This window comes from Nomascus leucogenys, chromosome 10 (assembly GCF_006542625.1).
Source record: "Nomascus leucogenys isolate Asia chromosome 10, Asia_NLE_v1, whole genome shotgun sequence".
Taxonomy (NCBI): domain Eukaryota; kingdom Metazoa; phylum Chordata; class Mammalia; order Primates; family Hylobatidae; genus Nomascus; species Nomascus leucogenys.
The window spans coordinates 54,100,751-54,127,084 of record NC_044390.1 but is presented as its reverse complement, the minus strand read 5'-3'; the positions used below and the strand labels follow the sequence as shown (position 1 = coordinate 54,127,084).

The following is a 26,334-nucleotide window of genomic DNA, read 5'->3' as shown; positions in this document are numbered from 1 at the left end:
TTCAACTGCAAAACAGGTTTACTGTTTTATCAAACAAGATTATCACATAAAAAATAGCTACAGTGCTATGGTAGTATATAAAGTGCTCAAGTATCCTGAATGTAACCATGAGTCATGACAAGTCCCTCCCTGAATGAGAGACAGATGGCGGGACTTCTCCCTGGCTGCTTGAAGAAAAATCTTCGCTTGGGCTGATGAATGTGGCCTGAGTGGGGGCTGACGAGGCACCCGGGTTATCATCCTCAGACAGGGGCGTGTTCCTGGGTGCTCCCCCAGATTCTCTGCAGGCACTGTCTTGATTGAAATACCACCGGCTGGGGGGCGCCATGCCCTGGGTCTCTTCCCAGACTTCCTGGTTTGCCAAGGCTGCCTCTTTGCTTGCCTCTGCGGAGAGTTCCAGCACCTGGGCAAAGCTCCTGTTGAGGATGGGAGAAAGAATAACGGCTTTCACCCTCTGAGGTGAAGCGCATGCGTGTGGTGAACGAAGGGCTGCCACACAGGGAGGCGGATTTTCACATGCCCCACGTGCTCAGTGGGAAAGGGCCAGCAAACAAGATCCGTCTGGAAAGACTCAATCAGGGAAACCCCCCAAAAACAGCACCAGGCATGAAACGAAAGATTCATCCAAGGAATGTTCACGGAGCTCAGTGCCGTGCTGCTGCTGTGGTGGGAGTATCTGTCCCCTCCCAAACTCCCATTAAAAATTAATCCCCTGGCCAGGTAAGGTGGGATTAAAGTGCTGTAATCCCAGAACTTTGGGAGGCCGAGGCAGACAGATGGCTTGAGGCCAGGAGTTCGAGACCAGCCTGGGCAACATGGCAAAACCACGTTTGTACAAAAAATTTTTTTAAAAAACGGCGTGATGGCTCACATCTGCAATCCCAGCACTTTGGGAGGCCGAGGCGGGCAGATCGCCTGAGGTCAGGAGTTCAAGACCAGCCTGGCCAACATGGTGAAAGCCCATCTCTACTAAAAATACAAAAATTAGCCGGGCGTGGTGGAACGCACCTGCAATCCCAGCTACTGGGGAGGCTGAGGCAGGAGAATCGCTTGAACCCAGGAGACGGGTGCTGTAGTGAGCCGAGGATCGCGCCACTGGCACTCCAACCTGGGCAACAAAGTGAGACTCCGTCTCAAAAACAAAATTAGCCGGGTGCAGTGGTGCACGCCTGTAGTCCCAGCTACTTGGGAGACTGGGGTGGGATGATCGCTTGAGCCTCGGAGGCAGAGGTTGCAGTGAACCAAGATCGCACCACTGCACTCCAGCCTAAGCAATGAAAATGAAACCCTGTCTCAATAATAATAATAATCCCCAATGTGGCAGCAGCGAGGTGAGGCCTTTAAGAGGTGACTGGGTTCATGAGGGTTCTGCTGTTCATGGATGAATGAGTTATCCTGGGAGTGGGACTGTGGCTTTATAACCCTTTGATGTCTCCTGAATTGATCCATGGCCACCCACAGGAGAAAGCAATGCCACAGTGGGTGGCTAGTTGTTTTGCATAAGTCCTTTTCCGATATTTTAAGCAACTCAGGAAAAAGATTTAGCATTGTAAAAAAGACAAAAGATACTCTACTGGAAGAGGTGGAGAAAAGCGCGTGGTTAGAAATCTCCTGGGGGAGGCTAAAAAAAAGTGGGGGGAGGTCTTGATGGGTTTGGGGGGTCTGGACACACAAGGATATGTGCTCTGTGCAAGCCACTGCACAGTCTTTTAAGATCTGGGCCATTTCTATCAATCAGAAGTTCAGAAAACATCCTCCTGGGACCTTACCCTGGAAGGCATTGAAAACACCAACAGGGCTGACGAGAGGGGGCCTGTGCTGCTGGGTTACTCTTGAGGATGTGAATGATAGGTGACACCCTTTCTCTTCCAGCTGCTTGAGAACTTCCATGGATTTTTTTTTTTTTCCTGAGACAGGGTCTCACTCCATTGCTCAGGTTGTAATGCAGTGGCATGGCCGCAGCTCATTACAGCCTTGACCTCCCCAGGCTCAAAAGATTCTCCCACCTCTGCTTCCTGAGTAGCTGGGACCACAGGCATGCACCACTATGCCTGGCTAATTTTTGTATTTTTTAAATAGAGAGGCCCAGCGTGGTGGCTCATGGCCTGTAACCCCAGCACTTTGGGGGGCCGAGGTGGGCAGATCACTTGAGGTCAAGAGTTCAAGGCCGGGCACGGTGGCTCACGCCTGTAATCCCAGCACTTTGGGAGGCCGAGGCGGGCAGATCACAAGGTCAGGAGATCGAGACCATCCTGGCTAACACAGTGAAACTCCGTCTCTACTAAAAAATACAAAAAATTAGCCGGGCGTAGTGGCAGACACCTATAGTCCCAGCTACTCGGGAGGCTGAGGCAGGAGAATGGCGTGAACTCGGGAGGCACAGCTTGCAGTGAGCCGAGATCGTGCCACTGCACTCCAGCCTGGGCGACAGAGCCAGACCCCGTCTCAAAAAAAAAAGAGTTCAAGACCAGCCTGACCAACAAGGTGAAACCCTGTCTCTACTAAAAGTACAAAATTAGCTGGGCGTGGTGGTGTGCACCTGTAATCCCAGTTAGTTCGGAGGCTGAGGCAGGAGAATTGCTTGAACCCGGGAGATGGAGGTTGCAGTGAGCCAAAATCATGACATTGCACTTTAGCCTGGGCAACTGTGTCTCAAAATAAATAAATAAATAAATAATAAATAGAAACAAGGTCTCACCATGTTGCCCAGGCTGGTCTTGAACTCTTGGCCTAAAGTGATTCTCCCACCTCGGCCTCCCAAAGTGCTGGGATGACAGGCGTGAGCCACTGCACCCAACCCTTCCATAGATTTTTCTGAGCTCTTTTGTTCTCTCTTCCCCCTGCTCTGCTTGAGTCTTACACTCTGTGAATCTAGGACACGTCTTATAGCATATTTGATCCTCACTTCACCTAGAATCCCCATTAGCTCAAAAATGACTGAGAAGTGGGCTAGAAAAGGGAAATTAGCTGGGCGTGGTGGCACACACCTGCAGTCCCAGCTACTGAAGAGGCTGAGGTGGGAGGATCACTTGAGCCCAGGAATTTGAGGCTGCAGTGAACTGAGATCTGCCACTGCACTCCAGCCTGGGCGACAGAGTGAGAACCTGTCTCAAAAAAAAAAAAAAAAAAAAAAAAAAGGGAAGGCAAGGCAGGTGCTCTTGGATGGAGATTTTGTTATCCACAATACGGATGACAACGACACCTGCTGGCCATTCTGGGAAAAGTGCAGCGTCTGGGAAAAGAGCAGCTTGCTCAGGGGACTAAACCTCCTCTGAACTCCAAGAGGAACTTGGCACCACCCCAATAGTGCAGCCACCAACAGCCCTGAGCAAACAGGGTGCCACCTCTTTCTTAAAGCATTTTCCGAGGTACCTTCGGAGCTCAAGGTCCTTTTTCGCCGTCACATCCTTGAGTTCGCTCAGTAAGTCCAGCACCTGCACATTTTCTTCCGAATCACCAACATTAAGTTCTCCCAGGAGGCGCTGAGTGGTCACCAGTTCACGCTGCAGGGCGTCTGGAGGGGAAGAGGGATGGTGGGCGATGGATGGCAAGGTGCCCCACCAAGGCACACACAAGTGGAGTGGCTGACAGACTTCTGTCACAATGCTCGGCTAACGCACTGGAACCGTGGAGAGCGCACAGGGAAGAAGCGGAAGCCAAGGAAGACATTCGTGCCTTCTCCATCCCGTGCTCTGAGATTGTGGGACAGGCATATCCATATATCCAGGAGGGCATTGGACCAGAACTGAAATGTCACTCCAGTGTCCTCAACAGAAACCAATGCAAATGTGAAAAGGGCTGTGCTGTGCCAGGGAGAATGCCTGAAGCCTCCCAGCCAGACCACGAGCAACGGAAAAACAGTCCTTGTTCCCTGCGCTGCTGAGCAGAGGGATGCCTGCAACTGTGGGACCTGTGTCACCTGCACTAGGACAACACGCCTCTCTACCCTGACACACATCACATCAAGGCCAATTGTACATGAGTCACATTTTGGGAGCCTTTTAAGCGCCGTATCAGCCAGCCTCTTCTCCCTCCAGCTGTGGACCGAATTATGCCCTCCCCAATACATACGTTTCACTCCAACCCTCCACTCCTAGTGAACGTGACCTTAACCGGAAACAGGGTCTTTGTGGATGGGGTGGAGTTAAGATGGGTGGGGCCTAATCCAGTGACTTGTGTCCTCATCAGATTCGGGAAATTTCTTTTTTTTGAGACAGAGTGCTGCTCTATTGCCCAGGCTGGAGTGCAGTGGCACGATCTTGGCTCAACTGCAACATCCGCCTCCCGGGTTCAAGCGATTCTCCTGCCTCAGAATCCTGAGTAGCTGGGATTACCGGCACCCGCCACCACACCTGGCTAATTTTTTTTGTATTTTTAGTAGAGACAGGGTTTCACCATCTTGGCCAGGATGGTATTGAACTCCTGACCTCGTGATCCACCCACCTCAGCCTCCCAAAGTGCTGGGATAACACGCATGAGCCACCGTGCTGAGCCTGATGCAGGAAATTTCAATAACGAGACAGCCAGGGAGGAGGCCACGTGAGGACGGGCAGAGAATGGAGGGACACAGCCACGAGCCAAGGAATGCCAAGGCCCGCAGCAGCCACCAGCAGGTGGGGGAGACCCAGGATGAGCTCACCTGACAGCCCCTGGAGGGAGCCAATCCCATCAACGCCTTGATTTAGACTTCTGGCTGAAATCAAGACTCCCAGAACTGGGAGGGAATATCTTTCCGTTGTTTCAAACCACCCATTCTGTGGCCGCTTAGTATGGCAGCCCCGGAAAACTCAACACAATCCCTAGGCCGTTCCCAGCAGCTACCTAAGGAACTGAGCAGAGACTGTTTTCTAAGAGTCACAGATGTGGAGGTGACTGCAGTCATAAAATCAGAAACCCGGCCGGGCAGGGGGCTCACGTCTATTCAGGAACCCAGTGCTTTGGGAGGCCAAGGTGGGAGACCACTTGAACCCAGCAGTTCTAGATCAGCCTGGGCAACATAGCCAGACCTCATCTCTACAAAAAAATAAACAATAATTAGCCAGGTGCGCCAGGCGCAATGGCTCATGCCTGTAATCCCAGCACTTTGGGAGGCCAAGGCGGGCGGATCACCTGGGGTCAGGAGTTTAAGACCAGCCTGACCAACATAGAGAAACCCTGTCTCTACTAAAAATACAAAATTAGCCGGGCATGGTGGCGCATGCCTGTAATCCCAGTTACTCAGGAAGCTGAGGTGGGAGGATCTGAGCAGAGCCTGAGAAGTTCAAGGCTGCAGTGAGCTATAATTGCACTACTGCACTCCAGCCTGGGCGACTACGCTAGAAGATTCCACCTCCAAAAAAAAAAGAACAATGACAGGGCATGGTGATTCATGCCTATAATCCCAGCACTTTGGGAGGCCAAGGTGGAAGGACTGCTTTAACTCAAGAGTTCAAGTCCAGCCTTGGCAACATAGTGAAACCCCATCTCTACAGAAAAAAAAAAAAAAAAAAAAAAATATATATATATATATATATATATACACACACACATATTAGCCAGGTGTGGCGATGCACACATGTATTCCTAGCTACTCAGGAGGCTGAGGTGGGAGGACCACTGAAACCCAGGAAGCAGAGGTTGCAGTGAGCTGAGATTGTGCCACTGCACTCCAGCCTGGGCGACAGAGCAAGACGCTGTCTCAAAAAAAAAAAAAAAAGAACCAAACTCCAGGGCAGCCAAACACTTGCTCTTTGGGAAGATGCCTGTTCTGAAGAGAGTTTAAGAGGCAGGTTTTTCACACTTGCCAAAGTTTTCAAGTTAGGGATTAGGTGGGAACCCTATGCCTGAAAGGGACACCTCACTGCTCTGCTGAGGGGGAAAGCCAGGGTGGGGCTGCTGGTCTTGTCACCCCCCAACCACTAAGGCATATTTGTTGGGCTCAGGACTCAGGAGACTACTACAGGCCATCCCTGCAAAATGCCTTTCGGCAGGACAGATCACTGTGAATCCCAATGCCCAAGGTTCAAATCCCAGTGTGGTTACTTACTCAGGGTGAGACCCTGGAGGAACCACAGCCTGGCCAGCCCTCCCCATCCTCTGCCTTAGTTGGGGAAGAGGGCACTTGTGGCGATGACATGGGGCCCATGGGAAGCACCCACACACGCTCCTCGCCCCGCCTGCTGCACACACGCTGGGACGCACCGTTTCCTACCTAAGAGCTGCTGCCCATCTCCCTCCACGTGAATGGACCTCATGGGCAGCTCGTGCCTGGTAGTGTCCAGGGCCGTGGCGAACGTCCTGTATTGCTCCTTGAAGCGTGTGGCCACTGCCTCGAAGGGGCTGAGCATCTCTATCTGTAAGCAGAACAGATAATTGGGGGAGATCCTGGAGTCCCCTCTCTGGAAGCTTAAAGGCTTGTGCAGGGTTAAGATACAGCGCTGTTCTTCACCACCCCCCAAGGTATCAGAGCTCAGGAAGTTTCCGACAGTGCGGTGAGCTCTCCCCAAGAAAGCCAAGTGGAAGGCAAGGCGGCCCAGGCCCCTTACTGAGAACGCATGTCTGCCTTCCAGTGGTTCTAGGCTTGGGCCCTAAGCTAGGCCCACCTGCTTTAGAGCACTGTGCCTAAACGCCTGCCTTCCACAAGGCCATCCCCGGCATGGCCCACTCCCACCCCAAAGATGCTGTCTGGGTCTTCATGGGGGTTTGAAATGATATACGATTGACCCTTGAGCAACACGGGAGTTTGAGGCATCAACCCCTATGCAGTCAAAAATCTGTATTTAACTTTTCACTTCCCCCAAATTTACTGATAGCTACTGCTGACTGAAACCTTACTGATAGCAAACATTCAATCAACATGTAAATAGATTAACATCTATACACACACACACATACATATATACACACACATATATATACATTTTTTTAGATGGAGTCTTGCTCTGTCTCCCAGTGGCGCAATCTCGGCTAACTGCAACCTCTGCCTCCCAGGTTCCAGCAATTCTTGCGCCTCAGTCTCCCAAGTAGCTGGGTTACAGGCACGCATCGCCATGCCCAGCTTTATTTTTTGTATTTTTAGTAGAGACGGGGTTTCACCATGTTGGCCAGGCTGGTCTCTAACGCCTGACCTCAAGTAATCCGCCCACCTCAGCCTCCCAAAATGCTGGCATCACAGGCATGAGCCACTGCACATATATATTTTTTATAGATAGATCTTACTGTGTTGCCCAGGGTGGAGTGCTGTGGAGTGATCACAGTTCATTGCAGCCTCCACCTCCCAGGGTCAAGCAAACCTCTTGCCTCAGCTTTCCAAGTAGCCGGGACTATAGGCATATGCCACCACAGTTGGCTAATTTTTAATTTTTATAGAGATTGGCCGGATGCAGTGGCTCACACCTATAATCCCAGCACTTAGGCTAAGGAGGATGGATCACTTGAGGTCAGGAGTTCGAGACCAGCCTGGCCAACATGGCAAAACCCTGTCTGTACTAAAAATACAAAATTTAGCCAGGCGTGGTGGTACGTGCCTGTATTCCCCGCTACTCAGGAAACTCAGGTATGAGAGTTGCCTGAACCTGGGAGGCGGACGTTGCAGTGAGCTGAGATAGCGCCACTGCACTACAGCCTGGGTGACAGAGCAAGGCTCCCCTCTCAAAAAAAAAAAAAAAACAACATTTTTTGTAGAGATTGGGTGTCACTATGCTGCCCATGCTGGGACAAATATGTATGCATTCATGACATGCCTAACTTTTTCTTAATTTTTTCAGTATTTCTAGGCTATAAGGTTCATCTATGAGTTTCTTCAAATTGTCACAAATCTCTAAAACTTTTTCCAATATACTTATTGAAAAAAATCTGCATGTAAGTGGAACCTCACACTTCAAACTCATGTTGTTTGAGGGTCAACTGGGTTTGTCTCTTTCTTCTATTTTGAGCTCCCTAAGGTCAGAGACCTTGTACTCAGCCCAGGGTCTAGCTACAGGGGTGCTCACATGAAAATTCTGGATGTTAGGGGTTGAGCTGTATCCCCCTAAATTCATACCTGACAATCCAACTCCCAGTACCTTGGAATGTGCCCTTATTTGAAAATAGGGACTTTATCAGGGTCATCAAGTTAACATGAGGTGATCGGGGGGTTGTGGGTGGGGTGCTAATCCAACACGACTGGTATCTTATGGGGAAAGGGGGACACAGACACACACAGTGGGGAAGGACATGTGAACATAGAGAACACAATTCACAGGCCAAAGACAGGGCCAGGAGAGATTCTCCCTCACGGCCCTCAGACAGAGCCAACCACCAACACCTCAATCTCGGACTTTCAGCTTCCTGAACCATAACAGAATGAATTCCAGTTGCTTTGCCCACCCAGGTTGTGGGACTCTGTCCCAGCAACCACAGGAAACTCACCCACTGGGTGGGGGGTCCGCCCTTGCTGACCAGCCCTTTCTGGGTTCCACAGGGTTCGTTCCTGTCCTTCTCCCACATGGACACTGCTGACCACACAACACTAGGAGTGATGTGCCTCCCACTAGTACCCTGACCCTGCAGGGGAGTCCCAGGCACGTCATCCTGTTGCTGCTCATGATCATCAGGCACTCAGGAAGTCTCTGCATAAGTGCGTAGAAGGTGCACACCTCCCTTATTCGTTCACACTTTACTTTGTAACCTCATCCTCTAAAAGTGTCATCACAGATCAATGCCAGGACCAGAGCAAGTGTGGCATTAAAAGCCCAACACAGAGTTAGAAGCCAGTGAGCAATGATACCCTAGCACGAATGCTACCCGAAAGAGTGGAGATGGGACAGATTCGCAGGGAACACTCACTGGTCACAGAGTGTCACTTACAACTGACCTGGGCATCCAGGACATCTGCCAGCTCCTGCTTCCTCTGAGAGAGGAGAAGCCTGCGCTTCAGCTCGTGGGCCTTTTTCTGTAGCTTCTCCTTCTCCTTACACATTATTAATAAATTCTTTTCTGCCCTTCTTTCAAACTCAGCAAGATTGTTCTCCATCTGTTAAATGTGAAAGAAAAGCTCAAGCAGGTGGGGACCCCTCCCATGGTGAATGGAGGCCACCCTTCCATCCATGGCATACATGAACAAGGAACTGTTTTCACCTTTACGGATAGTAGCGTCAGCAGTAGTGTCTGAGACTCCATCATTTCCATTGCTTCAGATAAATCCTTAAGAAAAGAAAAAGACGCTCTCAATTCCTGATGAAGTGGTATAAATCTAGCTCTTTTCCCAGCAGGGGCAGAACTCTGGCTTGTGTGGATTTTCTGTATTCAGTTTGATATTTGGTAGTTCTCTACTGTAGTGGGTCTACTGCTTCTATTTTCTTTTATTTGGTTTTCTCCGGTGCTCTGAGATGAAAGAGGGAGGTCCACAACCTTCCTTCCCCTGGCACCTGGCAGGTGGAGAGACAGCAGCAGCTGGGTAGTCAAGGACAAGCTGAGAATACCCACCAATTTGGTGCTGCACCAGGACCAGAATGCAGTCTCCCCACCTGCTGGTCCCCCACCCACCAGTCTTGTCCTCACCCCAGTGAGACCACAGCCTAGCTGTCCTCCCACCAAGGGACAGGGCCTGGCAGTGTGCCTTTCCTAGCACAGCATGGGCACAGAGAAGTCCCCTGTCTCGTTTTTTACATGGCTCCATATTGGTATCCACTACTGAATGTGTACTCGGGGAAATGTAAACTCTACAAATGATCTAAGAACATCTGTGGTCTTGATTTTTGTCCTTAAGGGCATGGGTGTCTTGTATGTTCTTGGATCCGTGGGCACGCGGCACGTGGTTCAGAGTGGACTCTAAATCAGATCTATGCAACCCATCTGTGGCTGCCCTCTTGTTTCAGACACTTACTGGGCTCTTTTTCCGAGGGGCAGAAAATGATGTCGACTCAGGTTTCTTTGATACTGTTTTTGCTAACTGTGGCGTCTTTTTGACGATGCTTTTGTCTAAGATAAAGCACAGCATTTTTAATGGTGAGTAGCGTATATAGACGGTCCCTGGTTGCCATTTTTTTTCTAATGATGGATTTATGGGGACGTAACCCCATCATAAATTGAGGAGTATATGGACTTATAACAGTCCAGCTTAAAGTTGTTCAACTTTGCAAGGGGCAAAAGGCAAGTTTAATACCCTTTACCAAGGTATTAAGTATATTTTTGATGTACAATATTTTCAACTTACAATGGGTTTGTTGGATGTGACCCCATTGTAGGCCAAGGGGCAACTGTACTTTGGAAGCCCACTGAGACCTACTGCAACCCCCAGTGAGTGACAGAAGGGGTGAAACAAATGATTTACCATTAATAGCAGAGACATCCAGGTCAGGTGGAGCCGTGCCATGCCCTTCCAGCAACGTAGACTGCAGGTCACTCTTTCCGACCCCACTGCTATCTGCTGTTCAGAAAAGAATCCCCAAAAGTCAGTACAGTCAACAGACACTCTCCATGCAAGCCAGGAAATGCAGGCCATGTTTTTGAACAATACCACTTGCTTCTAAAAGCCCAATTTCGTCCAAGGTGGAAAGGCTGAAAAAAAAAAAAAAAACCTGTGGAAATTCCCAGCCATCACCTTGACTCTATTTTTAAAGTACCACTAGAAAAGAGAGACATTCTGTATAACCAAAAAGACGCAAATAGGCCTTTCTGCTAGTTCACAAGATGCTAAGGGTGGGATACCATGCCATACTCCCATTCTACCCTCTACTCTCTTTCCATCTTTTTTGTTTTTAAGACAGAGTTTCACTCTTGTCACCCACGCTGGAGTGCGATGGCGCAATCTCGGCTCACTGCAACCTCCACCTCCCAGGTTCAAGCTATTCTCCTGCCTCAGCCTCCCAAGTAGCTGGGATTACAGGCACCCACTACGATGCTCAGCTAATTTCTGTATTTTAGTGGGGTTTCACCATGTTGGCCAGGCTGGTCTCAAACTCCTGACTTCAGGTGATCCATCCACCTCGGCCTCCCAAAGTGCTGGGATTACAGGCATGAGCTACCACGCTCAGCCAAGTAATCTTTCCATCATTTTTCTGCAGCTTCTGGACTGTTCATCCTCCCTGGGAGTTCCCTTCGTCTTTTAACGTATATTCTAAACTGTAAAATTAAGCTTTACACTGTCTTAAGATAGGCACTGGCATACAGCATGCTACCACTACACAAGAGCCCAGGAGTGCTGCAAACGCCAACAGATGGCACGTACGATATGTTGTGTTAGGAACTAAGCATGAGACTATTTAATGAACAACTATGCAGCTGAGGAAATGAATGACCTGGAAATGAAAAGAGGAAGGTCACCGCAATGTGTAGGGTACAACGTAACAATGATCTGTGTTGAAATTCTTAAAAAAAAAAAATCTGGAAAGATCAGCAAAAATCTATTGAGAGTACATGCCCTCAGGGCACAGACTGGGAGCCTGGGGTGAGGAGGTGGAATTTTTTTTTTTTTTTTTTTTTGAGAGAGGGTCTTGCTCTGTCACCCAGGCTGGAGTGCAGTGGCACAATCTAGGCTTACTGCAACCTCTGCCTCCCAAGCTCAAGCAATCCTCCCACTTCAGCCTCCTGGGTAACTGAGAATACAGGTGAGTGCCACCATGCCCAGATAATTTTTTATTTTTTTTTTTTTATTTTTTTTATTTTTTTTATTTTTTTTGAGACGGAGTCTCGCTCTGTCGCCCAGGCTGGAGTGCAGTGGCGCAATCTCGACTCACTGCAAGCTCCGCCTCCCGGGTTCACGCCATTCTCCTGCCTCAGCCTCTCCGAGTAGCTGGGACTACAGGCGCCCACCACCACGCCCGGCTAATTTTTTTGTATTTTTTTTTTTAGTAGAGACGGGGTTTCACCGTGGTCTCGATCTCCTGACCTCGTGATCCACCCGCCTCGGCCTCCCAAAGTGCTGGGATTACAAGCGTGAGCCACCGCGCCCGGCCTATTTTTTTATTTTTAGTAGAGACAGGGTTTTACCATGTTGCCAGGTTGGTCTCAAACTCCTGGGCTCAAGGGATCTACCCGCCTCATCCTTCCAAAGTGCTGGGATTACAGGCGTGAGCCACCACACCCAGCTAGAGGTGGTAACTTTTTATTGCTATTGCTTTTGCCCTGGAATATTTTATCATCAGCATGTATAGCATTTGCACTAAGGAAATTAATTTTCTACAAAGCCATACAATGGAACTCAAACAAGCAGTCCTTTGAAATCATTATGGTGTGGTTTAAATTAAGGTTTCTTAGCAATAACATTGCGAGCACATGGGGCTGGATCCTTCCTTGCTGTGGTGGGGGTGTCCTGTGCATTCAGGATGTTAAGTGGCCTCCCTGGCCTCCACCCACCAGATGCCAGTAAAACCCCTTCCCCCAGATATGACAACCAAACACATCTCCAGACACTGCCAAAGAGTCCCCTGGGGGTCGGAATCACCCTTGAGTGAGAACTGGTTTTAAGGTGTGGCAGGCCCAGTCTGATCCCCTGGCCACACCAGCATTCCCAGCTTCATGCATGGCCTTCAACCCAATTAGATGGGGAAAGACTGGCAGGCTGGCTCTAGTGTGCCTGCTTCTCAACCACGCCTGGGAAGGGCGTAGCGCGAATTCTCACAAACATCTACACCAGGAGTGGCAAACTGTAGTTCATAGGCCAAATCCAGCCTGCTTCCTTTGCTTGTAAATAGTTTTATTGGCACACAGCTATGCCTGTTCCTCTATGTCTAGTCTGGGGTTGTTTTTAATGTTACAAACAGCAGAGCTGAGTCTTTTTGTTGATGTTGTTGAGACGGAGTCCCGCTCGGTTGCCCAGGCTGGAATGCAACGGCACAATCTCAGCTCACTGCAACCTCCGCCTCCCACGTTCAAGCTATTCGCCTGCCTCAGCTCTGCACCCTCACCCCAAATCGCTGGGATTATAGGCGTGTGCCACCATGGCCAGCTAATTTTTGTATTTTTAGTAGAAATGGGGTTTCACTATGTTGCCCAGGTTGGTCTCAAACTCCCGACCTCAGGATGAGTCCTCACAGCCTCTCTAAGAGTCTTGCTCTCAGAGCACCAGTGGGAAAACAGTCACGTAGACAAGAGACTGATGTCACAAAGCAGTACCACGATGGCAATGTGGCTTTTCTCTGCGGCCACACAGGGAAGAAGTGATCTCCCCTTTTCTCCACACCCCCGCTCACCTCCCCCATCCCCCCAGTCTGTCCTTATGCTCCAACTCTCTCTGCTCACTGCTTCTGACCTTTCCCAGAAAGGAAAGAGGGAACTTTAACTTAACACCCATGGAGACAAAATTTACTGCCGCGCTCATCACTGCCCGAGGACCAGGGCTGTTTCGCACCTTTGCTTTTCTGGAGCAGGCTGGATTTCCTTCCACCTTCAGACATCTTCCCTCGGGTCTGTGACCCATCTCCTGCAGGAGCCTGTTATGGGAACACAAGACACTCAGAGGACAAGACATCCTCCCTTCACAACAACAGGCCCTGATGTGGTCTGCACTGTGTTTCGTAACTGCTCTTACTTTGAGGCAGGGGAGACATTTAAAGAGGTTTGAAATTTTACCTCATATATACAGGACAAACAAATTTTGTCAAAATGTAGACACTCACTTGCAGAGAACATAGGAAACTACCAAAATGTTTGCTGGTGATTATTGACATGGTGAATTACAGGTGACTGATTTTTTCCTAGACACATTTAAGTATTTGCTAGTTTTCTAGAGAGAACATATAACTTTGGTCACCAGGAGAAATAGTTTTTACACATATATTGTCAAAAATATTTTTTTAAAGAAACACATGGAGCACTGGCCTTCTAATAACCAAAAGCAAAACGAAAATCTTATAAAGAGCAAGGGCCAGGTGCAGTGGCTCCTGCCTGTGGTCCCAGCTACTCAGGAGGCTGAGTTGGGAGGATCGCTTGGGCCCAGGGGTTTGAGGCTGCAGTGAGCCGTGATCACACCACTGCATCCCAGCCTGGGAGACAGAGCAAGACCAGAGCAATGACACGACGATGCACAGACACCACTCTCATTCAATATCACAGTGGAGGTCCTCAGATAAGAAGTAAAAGGCAAACAGGTTGAAAAGGAAAAGGAAAACTCTGTTCTTACAGACGTAATTTTTCATGTAGAAAATCCGTGAACATCTTCAAAACTGCTACTAAAATTAGTAAGTTTAACAAGAGTTTTCTTTCAATTTTGTGTGTGAACTTGACTGGATATGGGGTGCCCCAGACTGAACATTTTTGGGTGTGTCTGTGAGGGTGTTTACTAATGAGATCAGCATTTGAATTGGTGGATGCAATAAACTGCCCTCCCCAGTGTGTATGGGCACCATCCAATCCCTTGAGGGCCTAAATACAACAAAACGGTGAAGGAGGAGAAATTCACGCCTTTTGCTTCCTGCTTGCCTGGTTGAGCTGAGACATCTTACCCCATCTCCTCCTGTCCTCAAACTGGGACTTACACCTTTGGCTCCCCTGGTCTCAGGTCTTCAGATTCACACTGAACTAAACCACCAACCTTCCTGGCTCTCCAGTTTGCAGACAGCAGATCCTGGGATTTTTCAGCCTCCATAATCACATGAGCCAATCCCGCATAAATAAATCTCCTTTTATATATTCATATACTTTTATAAGCCTCTCTTATTGGTTCTGTTTCTCTGGAGAACTCTAATACAGCAAGGGTGCAGGACACAGGGTCAATATGTAAAAATTCACATTTCTAGCAATGAAGTAGCAATGAACAAGTCTGGAAATTGAAATTAAAAGAGAGTACCATATACAATGGCACTAAATACCAAATGCTTAGTTATAAACCAAATAAAGTATGTGTAAGATCTATACTCTGGAAGCTACAAAACAATGTTGAAAGAAATCCAGGAAGATCTAAATAAATGGAGAAGCATACCATGTTCATGGATTGAAAGATTCGATGTTATTAAGAAGGCATTCTCCCTGATTTATGGATTCAATATAATCAAAATCCAGCAGATATTTTGCTAGAAAATGACAATTCTAAAATCTCTATGGAAAGCCAAAGGAACTGGAAGAGACTAAACAGTCTTGGAAAAGCATGGTGGGAGGTCTCACATTACCTGTTCTCAGGACTTAGTGCAAAGCTACAGTAACCTCAGCAGTGTGGGACTAGCATAAGGATGCATACATAGAACAATGGAAAAGAACAGAGCCCAGACATGATGCACACATATATGGTCAACTGGTATTTGACAGAGATGATGAGAGAATACAGCGGGAAAAAGGAAAATCATTTCAATAAATGGGATTGCAACAACTGAACACCCATATATGAAAAAATGAACTTTGATTTAAACATCACATCATACACAAAAACTAGCTCATAGACTTAAAAGTAAAACCTAAACTACAAAACTCATACAAGAAAACAGGAGAAAAATCTGTGATATTGGATTAGGTGCAGATATCTTGGATAAGACTCCAAAAGCACAATCCACAAATGGGGAAAGTGATCAACTGGGCTTCATCAAAACCGACAACTACTGCCTCTTAAATTAAAACACTTAACAGCATGAAAAGACAAGCCAGACTAGAAGAAAATATTTGCAAAGCACCACAAAGAGCTGGTATCCAGAATACAGAAAGCACCCTCAAAACTCGGTAATAAGAAAACAACCCAATTTAAACCGGACAAAAGATCTCAACAGACACATCAGCAAAGATACAGGAATGGCAAATAAGCACATGAAAAGATGCTCAGTATCATCGGCTATTATGAAAACGCAAATGAAAACCACAATGAAGTTATCACTTCACACCCACAAGACTGGCTAGAATGTGAAAGTAACAACTTGCACTATTCATCTATGTGCCTAGTGGGAACATAAAGATGGTGCAGCCACTGTGGATAACAGGTAGTTTCTTGTTACCGTTATATATAGAGAGATGTTTTCATCTGCAACTCATGGCTTGTAACTCCTATAAGCCCTTGTTACAGTAAGCAGGATCTCTCTGACCTCCCACACTCCTTTCACCTGCCAGAGAGGGTCCTGCCTCATACTCCAGAGGAAAAAATGCAACAGAGGCCAAGAAGAATCTGAACAGACAGGCCTTGCTGGGTTTAGAGCATACCCTTTTTGACCAATCACATTTCCACAGGGCTGTCCATGCTTCAATCATGCCTAAGTCATGAAGACTCCATAAAAACCCAAAAAGAACGGAGCGTGGTGGCGCGTGCCTGTAATCCCAGCACTTTGGGAGGCCAAGGTGGGTGGATCACGAGGTCAGGAGTTTGAGACCAGCCTGACCAACATGGAGAAACCCCGTCTCTACTAAAAATACAAAATCAGCTGGGCGTGGTGGCGTGCGCCTGTAATCCCAGCTACTCAGGAGGCTGAGGCAGAATAGCTTGAACCCGGGAGGCAGAGGTTGCAGTGAGCCAAGATCGCACCACTGCATTCCAGCCTGGGTGACAGAGCAAGACTCCATCTCAAAAAAAAAAAAAAAAAAAAAAAAAAGGACAGAGCTTGGAGAGATTGCAGATCAGATAGCTAACACGTGGAGATTCCCAAAGGGTGGTATGCCCAAACAGGCCATGGAAGCTCTGTGCGCCTTCCCCCATATCTCACCCTACACATCTCTTATCTTCTAAAAAAAAAAAGAGACAGGATCTCACTGTCACTCAAGATGGAGTGCAGACTCAACCTTCTTGGCTCAAATGATCTTCCTGCCTCAGCCTCCTGAGTAGCTGGGACTATAAGCACCCACCACTACACACAGCTATTTTTATTTCTTTGTAGAGGTAGGGTCTTGCTATGTTGCCCAGGCTGGCCTCAAATTCTTAGGCTCAAGCAATCTTCCCACCTTCACCTCCCAAAGTGCTGGGATTACAGGCCTAAGTCACCATGCCCAGTCACTTGACTAACAAAAAAAAAATTTTTTCAGAGACAAAGTCTCGCCCATGCTAGTTTGGAACTCCTGGCCTCAAGCAATCTTCCCAATTCGACTTCCCAAATTGCTGGGATATCAGGCATAAGCCACCGCACTTGGCTCCATCTGTATCCTTTGTAATATCCTTTATAATAAACTGGTAAACCTAAGTGTTTCCTTGAGTTCTGTGAGTCACTCCTGCAAATTAACTGAACCCAGAGAGGGGGGTCATGGGAATCCCAACTTGAACTTGGTTGGTCAGAAGTTCTAGAGGCAGAAGAGGGGCAGTCTTGGAGACTGAGCCCTCACCCTATAGGTTCTGATGCTATTTCCAGGTAGAGTGTGTCAGAATTGAATTGGAAGACACCCAGCTGGTGGCTGCTGCTTGCTGGTGGGGGAACCCTCCCTCACATCAGTCACTGAAGTCCTGTGTTGACTGTTGTTGAGTGGGAGAATAGGAAACACAGTTTGAGTTTTTCTACAAGCCAGCAATCCTCCTCTTGGGAGAAATAAAAACACATCTACACAGAAAAACACACAAGAATGTTTACGGAGGCTTTATTCATAATCACCAAGACAGGAAACCAACTGACTGCCTGCCAATCAATGAACAGATGAACATACTGTGGTCCATTCACTTGATGGAATACTATTCGGCCATAACAAGGAACCAGGCCAGGCATGGCGGCTCATGCCTGTAATCCCAGCATTTTGGGAGGCTGAGGCAGGTGGATCACTTGAGGCCAGGAGTTCGAGACCAGCCTGGCCAACATGCTGAAACTCTGTCTCTACTAAAAATACAAAAATTAGCCAGGTGGGGTGGCACACACCTGTAATCCCAGCTACTTGGGAGGCTGAGGAAGGAGAATGGCTTGAATCCAGAAGGTGGAGGTTGCAGTGAGCCGAGATCACACCACTGCACTCCAGCCTGGGCAACAGAGCGAGACTCCATCTCAAAAAAAAAAAAAAAAAAAAAAAAAAAAAGAGGAAGGAAGCACCTACATGCAATACATGCAACACAGAGGAACTTGAAAGGCACTCTGCTAAGTGTTAGGAGTCAGAGGCAAGGGCTACAAACTGTGATGCCACAGATATGACCTTCTAAAAAAGGCAAAACTGCAGATTCAGAAAGCCAATCTGTGGTTGCCTGGGAGTGGGAGAGGGCTGGTCCTATCAGAGCACAAGGGGATTCAGGAATGATTCATTCTGTAGCTTGATTATAGAGGCGGTTCCATGACTGTCTATGTCTGTCAAAACAGGCAGGACCCTATGCTGAAAAGGGGGATGCTGAATCCATGTAAATGACACCTTGATTTTTAAAATGGGGGGAAAAAACAGAAAAGATCTAAAGAGCTAAAATGTTACAGCACGCAGACACACGGGGGCGCTGTAACCAAGTCTTGGCGACAACATGAAACTTTGGAGTGTGGAAGACTGACTCTGTTGAAAATTGCTCTGAGAAGAGTATCTGTTTGTGCAAAGGTATCCTCTTTTCTCAAGCCGAACCTTAAGCCACAGGGTCGAGAACCCACCAGCCACCCAGAGTGGAAGACAGGCAGTGGGAATTTGACTTAATTTTATCATAAACCAAGATTTGGAAAACAGAGGGAAGAATCCAACCTTGACTTCACTGAAAGAAAATATACAATTGTATAATCTATTGATTGCTCCCACGAACTCTCACACAAAGCACGTTCTCACATGGCTAAATATCTTTCATGCCAGTATGGTTTCATGATATTTCATGGTGTGCCCACACAACAGTTCACTAAACTCTTCCTCCAATTCGGAGTGATCGAAGGATGTCATTTTTCCCATAGTTTTTCTCTAAAAACCTGTAGCTGTTTTTTTATTTTATTCTTTTTTTTTTTTTGAAGACACGGAACAGGGTCTCACTCTGTTGCCAAGGCTGGAGTGCAGTGGTGCAATCTTGGCTCACTGCAACCTCTGCCTCCCAGGTTCAAGCGATTCTCCTGCCTCAGCCTCCTGAGTAGCTGGGATTACAGGTGCACGCCACTGCATCTGGCTAATTTTTGTATTTTTAGTTGAGATGGGGTTTTGCCATGTTGGCCAGGCTGGTCTCGAACTCCTGGCCTTAAGTGATCCGCCCACCTTGGCCTCCCAAAGTAGCTGTCTTTTTAAATACCAGCCAGACACCAAGAACTGTGCGCTGGGCACTGGATAAGACAGCTTCAGAATCCAGAAAGCGAATTAAATGGGTTGAGAGGCAAGAACAGGCTGGGTGCGAGGGCTCACACTTATAATCCCAACATTTTGGGAGGCCAAGGCGGGAGGATCACTTGAGCTCAGGAGCTCAAGACCAGCCTGGGCAACACAGGGAGACCCCATCTCTACAAAAACATTTAAAAATTAGCTGGTATGGTAGCACACGCCTTTGGTCCCAATTACTCAGAAAGCTCAGGTGGGAAGATGGCTTGAGCCTGGGAGGCTGAGGCTGCAGTGAGCCATGATCACGCCACTGCACTCCAGCCTGGGCGACAGAGAGAGACCTTGCCTCAAAAACAAAAAAAAAGGTAAGAACGATATTATGTTTCAATGGAGATCACAGCTTCGTAAAAGAGATGCTTATAGCCATGAGCCGTCGATGACAGAGACTCACAACTGGCAGCATGAAGGGCTGATGGTCTCAAAAGCACCTGGGTGAAGACCCCAAAATGCTTCCTTCAGGACCAGGTTGTGACCGCCTCCCATGACTAGTTTCGGAATTCCAGTTACTCAGAACCAATGCTCAGAACTGCCGCAAATGGAAGCTGAGTGCGGCCTTACCTTTTGGGTTGCCTTCTTTTCATACTGCAGATACCGGGACTCAATCACTCTTCCACCTGTGGGGACACACTGTTGGTGCACAACAAAACTACAAAGGACCGAAGACCCCACACACCCAGACCCCATGCCCCAGAGACCCAGATGCCAGGGGCCCTCTCCACTCAGTGACCAGAACAGAGGAGGTCACCACTCCTCCTGCTCGCCTCTGATCACGTTCTTCAGCAGCCTCGAGCATGCATGGGACACCTACTGTATGCAAGTCCCAAGCCATGTGTGGAGTCCCAGAGTTCCTGAGGAAGTAAGATCAAGGAACACCCTCCAAGGTCAAAGCTGCAAGTGCACTCAGACAAGGGGGAGGGAAAGAAGAAAGAGCTTTCACTGACAGCCTCCAAGTGGCTTACGCCTTCCTCCCATCTCATGTGACCCCAACGGCCCCTTCCCCCGCCTGCGTGTGTCTAGGACTCACTCCTGGTACTACCTTTTACTCCCCCCGCCCCTTACTCAGTTTGGAACCCCCTGCCTTGAGACACGCCCAACACCCAGGCCCTCTTCAGACAGAGCCAAATCCCTGGTGACAACTCGACCCCAGGTCCCCTTCTAGGGCTACTCCTGGGAGCATGACTGTGGATGGAACAAATGCCACCTGTTACCCCAGCTTCTGGAGGTAGGGGTCTGAAATGGATCCGGTTAGTCCCGTTCTGTCCCCCAGCCCTCTCCCAGACCTCTCCCTCAAACTTGTTCCTACCACCTCCTACGCCAGGCCCAACCCTCGGTCTCAGCAGGTGACCTGTTTCCTCCTTCACTAGGAAGACAGAAGTGGCCCCAGGAGACCCTCCTGCCACCATATCCAGCCACCTCCAGTCCTGATGGCTGAATTCCCCCAGCCCTGTGAACGGACCTCTGTGCTCCCAGATAAAGCACCCCCCATTCCGGACGCTAAAGCCCAGCCCTTACTTCCAAAAGGAAATGCCCCGCAACTCCCACCTCCCTGCCTGAGTCCCCACAGCTCCTCTCTCCACCAGATGCTGGAGGTCATTCTACCTCGTGCCTGCACTCTCTGCCTCCCCCCATTTCTCCCATCCCCTCGATAGCAAACACCCCAGAGTTCTTTACTCACCAGCTCCTCTTCCTCTCTTCTTCCCTTGAATCCCGCCCCCCACAATCCAGCTTGCAGACACACCACTGCACCAGAACACCTTTGGACAAGACCACTGTGACCTCCCTTGCTCCTGAGCCCAGCAGTCCATTCTCAGTCCTGCTCATCTGAGCCACCAGGCACAACCACTGTTCGTTCCCTCCTTCCTGAAACCTTCCATCAGCCTCCAACTGCCCTTCAGGGCTGAGACAGGCTGGCGTGCTGGGTCCATGGGCTCAGGAAGCCTAAGTGCCTCCGGGAACTGTCTGAGCCTTGTGCCACCAGCAACTTGCCTCTAACCTTATCACTTTGTCACCTCTCACTTGCTCTATTCAGCCACTCTGCTGCGTGGACCCCCTTGCTGTGCATCCCCCTGCAGGCACCTCCCTCTCTCAAGGCTCTGCTCAAGTTCAGACCACAGCACACCTGTCCCTGCCTGCCATTTCGTCACAGCATCTGTCATCATCTAGCGCACCTCACAGCCTCCTTATGGTTCTCATGCAATGCCCACCTCCTCCCTAGAGCCCCAGGGGCCCAGGATTTTTGTCTCCTTCGCTCGCTGCTATGTTCCACCACCCAGCACAGGGTAGGCACTCAATGATATGTCAAATGAATGATTCTAGGCCAGACACAGTGGCTCATGCCTGTAATCCCAGCACTTTGGGACGCCAAGGCAGGCAGATCACCTGAGGTCAGGAGTTCGAGACCAGCCTGGCTAACATGGAGAAACCCCATCTCTACTAAAACTACAAAAATTAGCCAGGCGTGGTGGCATATGCCTGTAATCCCAGCTACTTGGGAGGCTGAGGCAGAAGAATCACTGGAATCCGGGAGGCAGAGGCTGCAGTGAGCCAAGGTCATGCCATTGCACTCCAGCCTGGCGACAGAGTTAGACTCTGTCTCATAAAAAAAAAAAAGAATGGTTCTGCATTGTATCAGTGCCATAGAGCTCAGAGGTTTGTCTTTGTACTGAAGAGGCCTGGGGAGAGTGACATGCTCAATGTCACACAGCTTGAGAGTTCAGCCAAGTGAGATTGTGACTTCGACTGTATCTTTGTTCCAGTTGATTCTTCTGTTGGGGACTGGGGTTGCAGCTGTTACCTTGAGAGGAAAGGAGGTGCCCTCAGAGTTAACAAGGATCCTTCAGTCAGCCAAAGGGCCGGGCTGTCAATCTGGGCAGCCCCAGGGCAGGAATGCGCCATGCATGCAGAGCGAGTGTGGGTGCAGGTGGGTGCCCAGCAGATGTGGACAATCGGGAGGCCACTCTCATGGTGCAGGTCTCTAAGGGCTGAGGCCAGGACCAGGTGGGGTCCCAGGGACAACCAGGCCACAAAAAGAGTCTCCCCTGGATGGCGATCAAATGGCTGAGAGAAAGGACATCCCCAGCTCCCAGCAGAAAGACCATCCAGCCTGGGTCTTTCTAGTAGCATCAACAAACAGTTTTGCTCAACAAGGAGGATCTCAGGCTTGGGCTGCCTTGGATGGTGGGGAAACAAAAGCACTTTCAAGTTTCCTGAAAACTAGGATACAACTGTTTGTTTTAAACAGCCTGGCCAGGCGTGGTGGCTCACGCCTGTAATCCCAGCACTTTGGGAGGCCGAGGTGGACGGATCACTTGAGGTTAGAAGTTTGAGACCAGACTGGCCAACATGGTGAAACTCTGTCTCTACTAAAAATACAAAAATGAGCCAGGATGGTGGCATGCTCCCAGCTACTCGGGAGGCTGAGGCAGAGAATCGCTTGAACCTGGGAGGCGGGAGCTGCAGTGAGCCGAGATCACGCCACTGCACTCCAGCCTGGGTGACACAGTGAGACTCCATCTCAAAAAAATAAATAGACAAATAAATAAACAGGCTGAATTTTCCACAGAAGCAACATTATAAAGAAGGATACAATTCTTGTCCAAGAACGAGGTAGCTCATATATATTATAGCTGTTATATGCGAGATTAACATGTGATGTTTAGAACCTGGGAATAAGTGGTCAGGAAATAAAAAGACAACTCACCCAGCAACGCTGAAACATACAAACCTTGCCTCACTTGGAAATAAAATCCTGCTCTAAGCTCGCTGAATTGGGCCCTGCGACACTGTACACACTGAGAAAATACCTCATTGTATCATAGTCTTGGCCTCCAACGATGGACTCCAGAATCTACCATGCAAGCCGAGTATTTCCTTTTTTTTTTTTTTTTTTTTTGAGATGGAGTTTTGCTCGCCACCCAGGTTGGAGTACAGTGGCACGATCTCAGCTCACAGCAACCTCCACTTCCCAGGTTCAAGCCATTCTCCAGCCTCAGCCTCCTGAGTAGCTTGGATTACAGGCACCTACCACCATGCCCGGCTAATTTTTGTATTTTTAGTAGAATGGATTTCACCATGTTGGTCAGGCTGGTCTTGAACTCTTGACTTTGTGATCCACCCACCTTGGCCTCCCAAACTGCTGGGATTACAGGCGTGAGCCACCGTGTCCGGCCACATTTCCTTTTTTTTTTTTTTGTTTTGAGACAGTCTCACTCTGTCACCCAAGCTGGAGTGCAGTGGTGCGATCTTGGCTCATACGGGAGGCCGTTAATGGTGACCCCAGACCGATAGGTGGAAATCAGACATACAGGCACCCCTCATGAGACTGACACACTTATGCAGTGGGAATTGAGAGTTTGATTTGAGGCCAGGGCCAGTGGTTAATGCCTATAATCCCAACACTTTGGGAGGCGGAGGCGGGAGGATCACTTGAGGTTAGGAGTTCGAGACCAGCCTGGGTAACATAGTGAGAACCTGTCTCACAAAAAAAAAAAAAAAAAAGAGTTTGATTTTAGATAATGATCTCCATGGTCTCCACACCCACGCTTCCAGGGGACATGTCCTGGACACAGCCCATGACCCCCATGGCCGCCAAGGGAAGCCACTGCTCAAAATGACCACCATTCCTGACACAGCCCTCGCCACAGGGCTGGGATGGCCAGACCCAGAATCCCCAGAGGTGTGACTACAAGCAAGTAAAGCCATAATAGGCCCCTTCTCTGGCCTGTTTTTTTCTTCCTCCAAAAGCATGTAATGAAAGAAGAAAACCATGTTCCTCAAAGAGATCCTGACACTGCTCACCTTGAACTCTTTTCTCCTTCTTCTTGGCGCTGCTAGGATTTGTGGGGCCGGTTGCAGGCTTCCTACAAGAGAAGAGAGAGAGGTCTTGTTCATCTCACTGCCCAAGAAGCACAGGGAAGCCGGCGAGGTGCCTCTGCTAGTTGAAGCTCAGACAGCCCAGTCCGAGGGCTGCCCGAGGACAATTTCAGTGAGCCTGGGCCATCTCAACAGGAAGCGAGACACAAGGAGCAGCCAGCCCTGGTCACCTGGGCAAGAAGGCATAGGTGAACACCCAAACTGAGAAGAGAGGAGGGTAATTAGAGCTCCGTGGAAGAGACCACAGCAGATCTCAAATTATCCCTGGGTTCATTCATTCATGTACACCAGTAGAGACACAGTGGTAACAAGACAGAGCTCCTTCCCAAAAAGAAAGATCAACATCTTGACAGGCAGGTATGAGGAGTGGTCCCAGCAGGTACCTCACTTTGGGAGGCTGAGGCAGGTGGATCACGAGGTCAGGAGGGGATCTTTATCTGGGAGACCATCCTGGCTAACACGGTGAAACCCCATCTCTACTAAAAATACAAAAATGAGCCGGGGTGGTGGCATGCACCTGTAGTCCCACCCACTCGGGAGGCTGACACAGGAGAATCACTTGAACCCGGGAGGCAGAGGTTGCAGTGAGCCGAGATCACGTCATTGCACTCCAGCCAGGGCGACAGTGAGACTCCGTCTCAATAAATAAATTTAAAAAAATAAAAATAGAATGAAGCCTGATGTAATAGGAAAGAAGGGAGCCTGAGATAGGAATCGCTGACTCATCAGCTGTGGGGGTGCAGGAGAGGGAGAATCTGGGATGACTAGGGGTTTCAGGATTTCAGCCTGAGCTGGTGGGAAGAGAAGGGATCCAAGAACAGACACCAGCAACACAGGAGGGGCAAGTAGGTGGGCAAGTGGAGGGGCAGGGCCAAGGCCAGGGCACTGTAACTCCTGCTCCCATCTCCAAGGGTGGCTCCACTGGTCCCTGCGGCCACCTCCTCTGAAGGGGGCTCCCAGGACCCCAAAGTGAGACCCAGGCAATGCTGGGGACACTTCCAGGCCACCGCAGGGAGAGGCAACTTAGCAAATGTTCGCCAGGTGCCAGCAGCTGTGCTCGCCCACAGGATCCTCCTAACCCGACAGCTTCCTAACTGTTCACACCTGCTTTTTCCTCTCTGCAAAACAAAGACACACAGGTTTTACACAGGTCACCCCCGGGGCAGTCTCAGAGCCAGAAAGAGACAAGAGCACAGACTCCCTCGGGGGACTGAGCTAGGGCTGTGGCCTCAAACCGAATGGGCTCCTGGGTGAACCTGCTGCGACCTGAGGGGGGTCCCTACAACCTGTGCGAGACTCAGGTACTGCACCTGTACCTGGGAGGTGCTACTGTCAATCTATCGGTTACGGCAAGGGGCGGTGGATTCCTCTTGCTGGCCAATTTCACTTCAGTTTGCACCTGGCACAATCAACACTGGCAGAATTAACAAAACTAGACAAATATAGCCTCAGGATCATTCATGCCTAGCTCTCGGTCAGCATTCAACTTCTTTCTTGTTCATGGTGTGTTACCCTAGGCAAGTCACTTCCCTTCCCTGGGTCTCCATCATCTCCTCAGTAAACTGGGAGCACAGAATAAAGCGCGTGGGAGGATCAAAGGGGACACTTTGGTCTCCCACCACTTGTTCACTGCATAACGATAATTCCGAGAGCGACATCACAGTAAAGACCGAGGCGCCGATCTAAGCGCGTTTCAGCCTCACGCGACGCCTACGAGGTTGAGCTGCGTCATCGGCCCCATTTCGTAGCGGAGGAAAGCGAGGCACTGGGCGGTCAGGCCGCTTGCCCGAGATCGCCCACCGTCCCAGCCGAGGACGCGGAACTCGGGGCCGGTTGGGTGTCTGCGCTCCGGAGCATGCGCAGAGGCAGCACGCCATCGGGGTCTTCAGGGGCCCGCGCAGTTCCTGGCGGGGTCGAACCCGAACTCACCCCGAGGGTCCCCACTCCCCAACTCCGCTGCTCATCCTCTCCAGCCCTCTGGCGTCTACAAATCCAGACCTGCGGACGCCCCAGCTCACCCAGCGCCGCGCCCAGAGGAATCCGCCATTTTCCCGCCTTCCTCCTCAAGGCCCGACCCGCCGGCTTTTCAAAGCCGGACCCGCCCCCTTGCTTGCGGGTCGGACCATTTATGGAGTCGCAGGAGGGGTGGCTGCGAGGCGTGAGGCAGCGCCAGCTAAGTGTGGAGAGCGCAGCCCTAGACGCGCGCTCCGCCTGTCCTCCCCTCGCGCTTGGTCTCGCCCACCATCGGCGGTAGGGGGTGGGGGCGGTGGGTGGGGCCTGATCTGTCGGAAAGTAGGGGCGGGGCTTTTCGCGATGCCCCGCCCCTAGGCGCGCTGGCGTCACGCCCCCGTCCCCGCC

General features: G+C 49.7%; 1 protein-coding gene across 1 annotated transcript; it reads right to left on the bottom strand.

Annotated features, from left to right (window-relative positions):
• Nucleotides 1–26,294, bottom strand: HAUS8 (HAUS augmin like complex subunit 8). Its single transcript, XM_003275801.3, has 11 exons — nt 25,995–26,294; nt 23,902–23,963; nt 19,663–19,718; nt 13,310–13,391; nt 10,292–10,387; nt 9,845–9,939; nt 9,097–9,162; nt 8,834–8,992; nt 6,191–6,332; nt 3,373–3,514; nt 1–416 (listed from the first exon to the last, which is right to left on the bottom strand). The coding sequence occupies exons 1-11, from the start codon at nt 26,021–26,023 to the stop codon at nt 113–115; spliced, it is 1,233 nt and encodes a 410-aa protein (XP_003275849.2). The 5' UTR covers nt 26,024–26,294; the 3' UTR covers nt 1–112.
• Nucleotides 26,295–26,334: the final 40 nt, after the last annotated feature.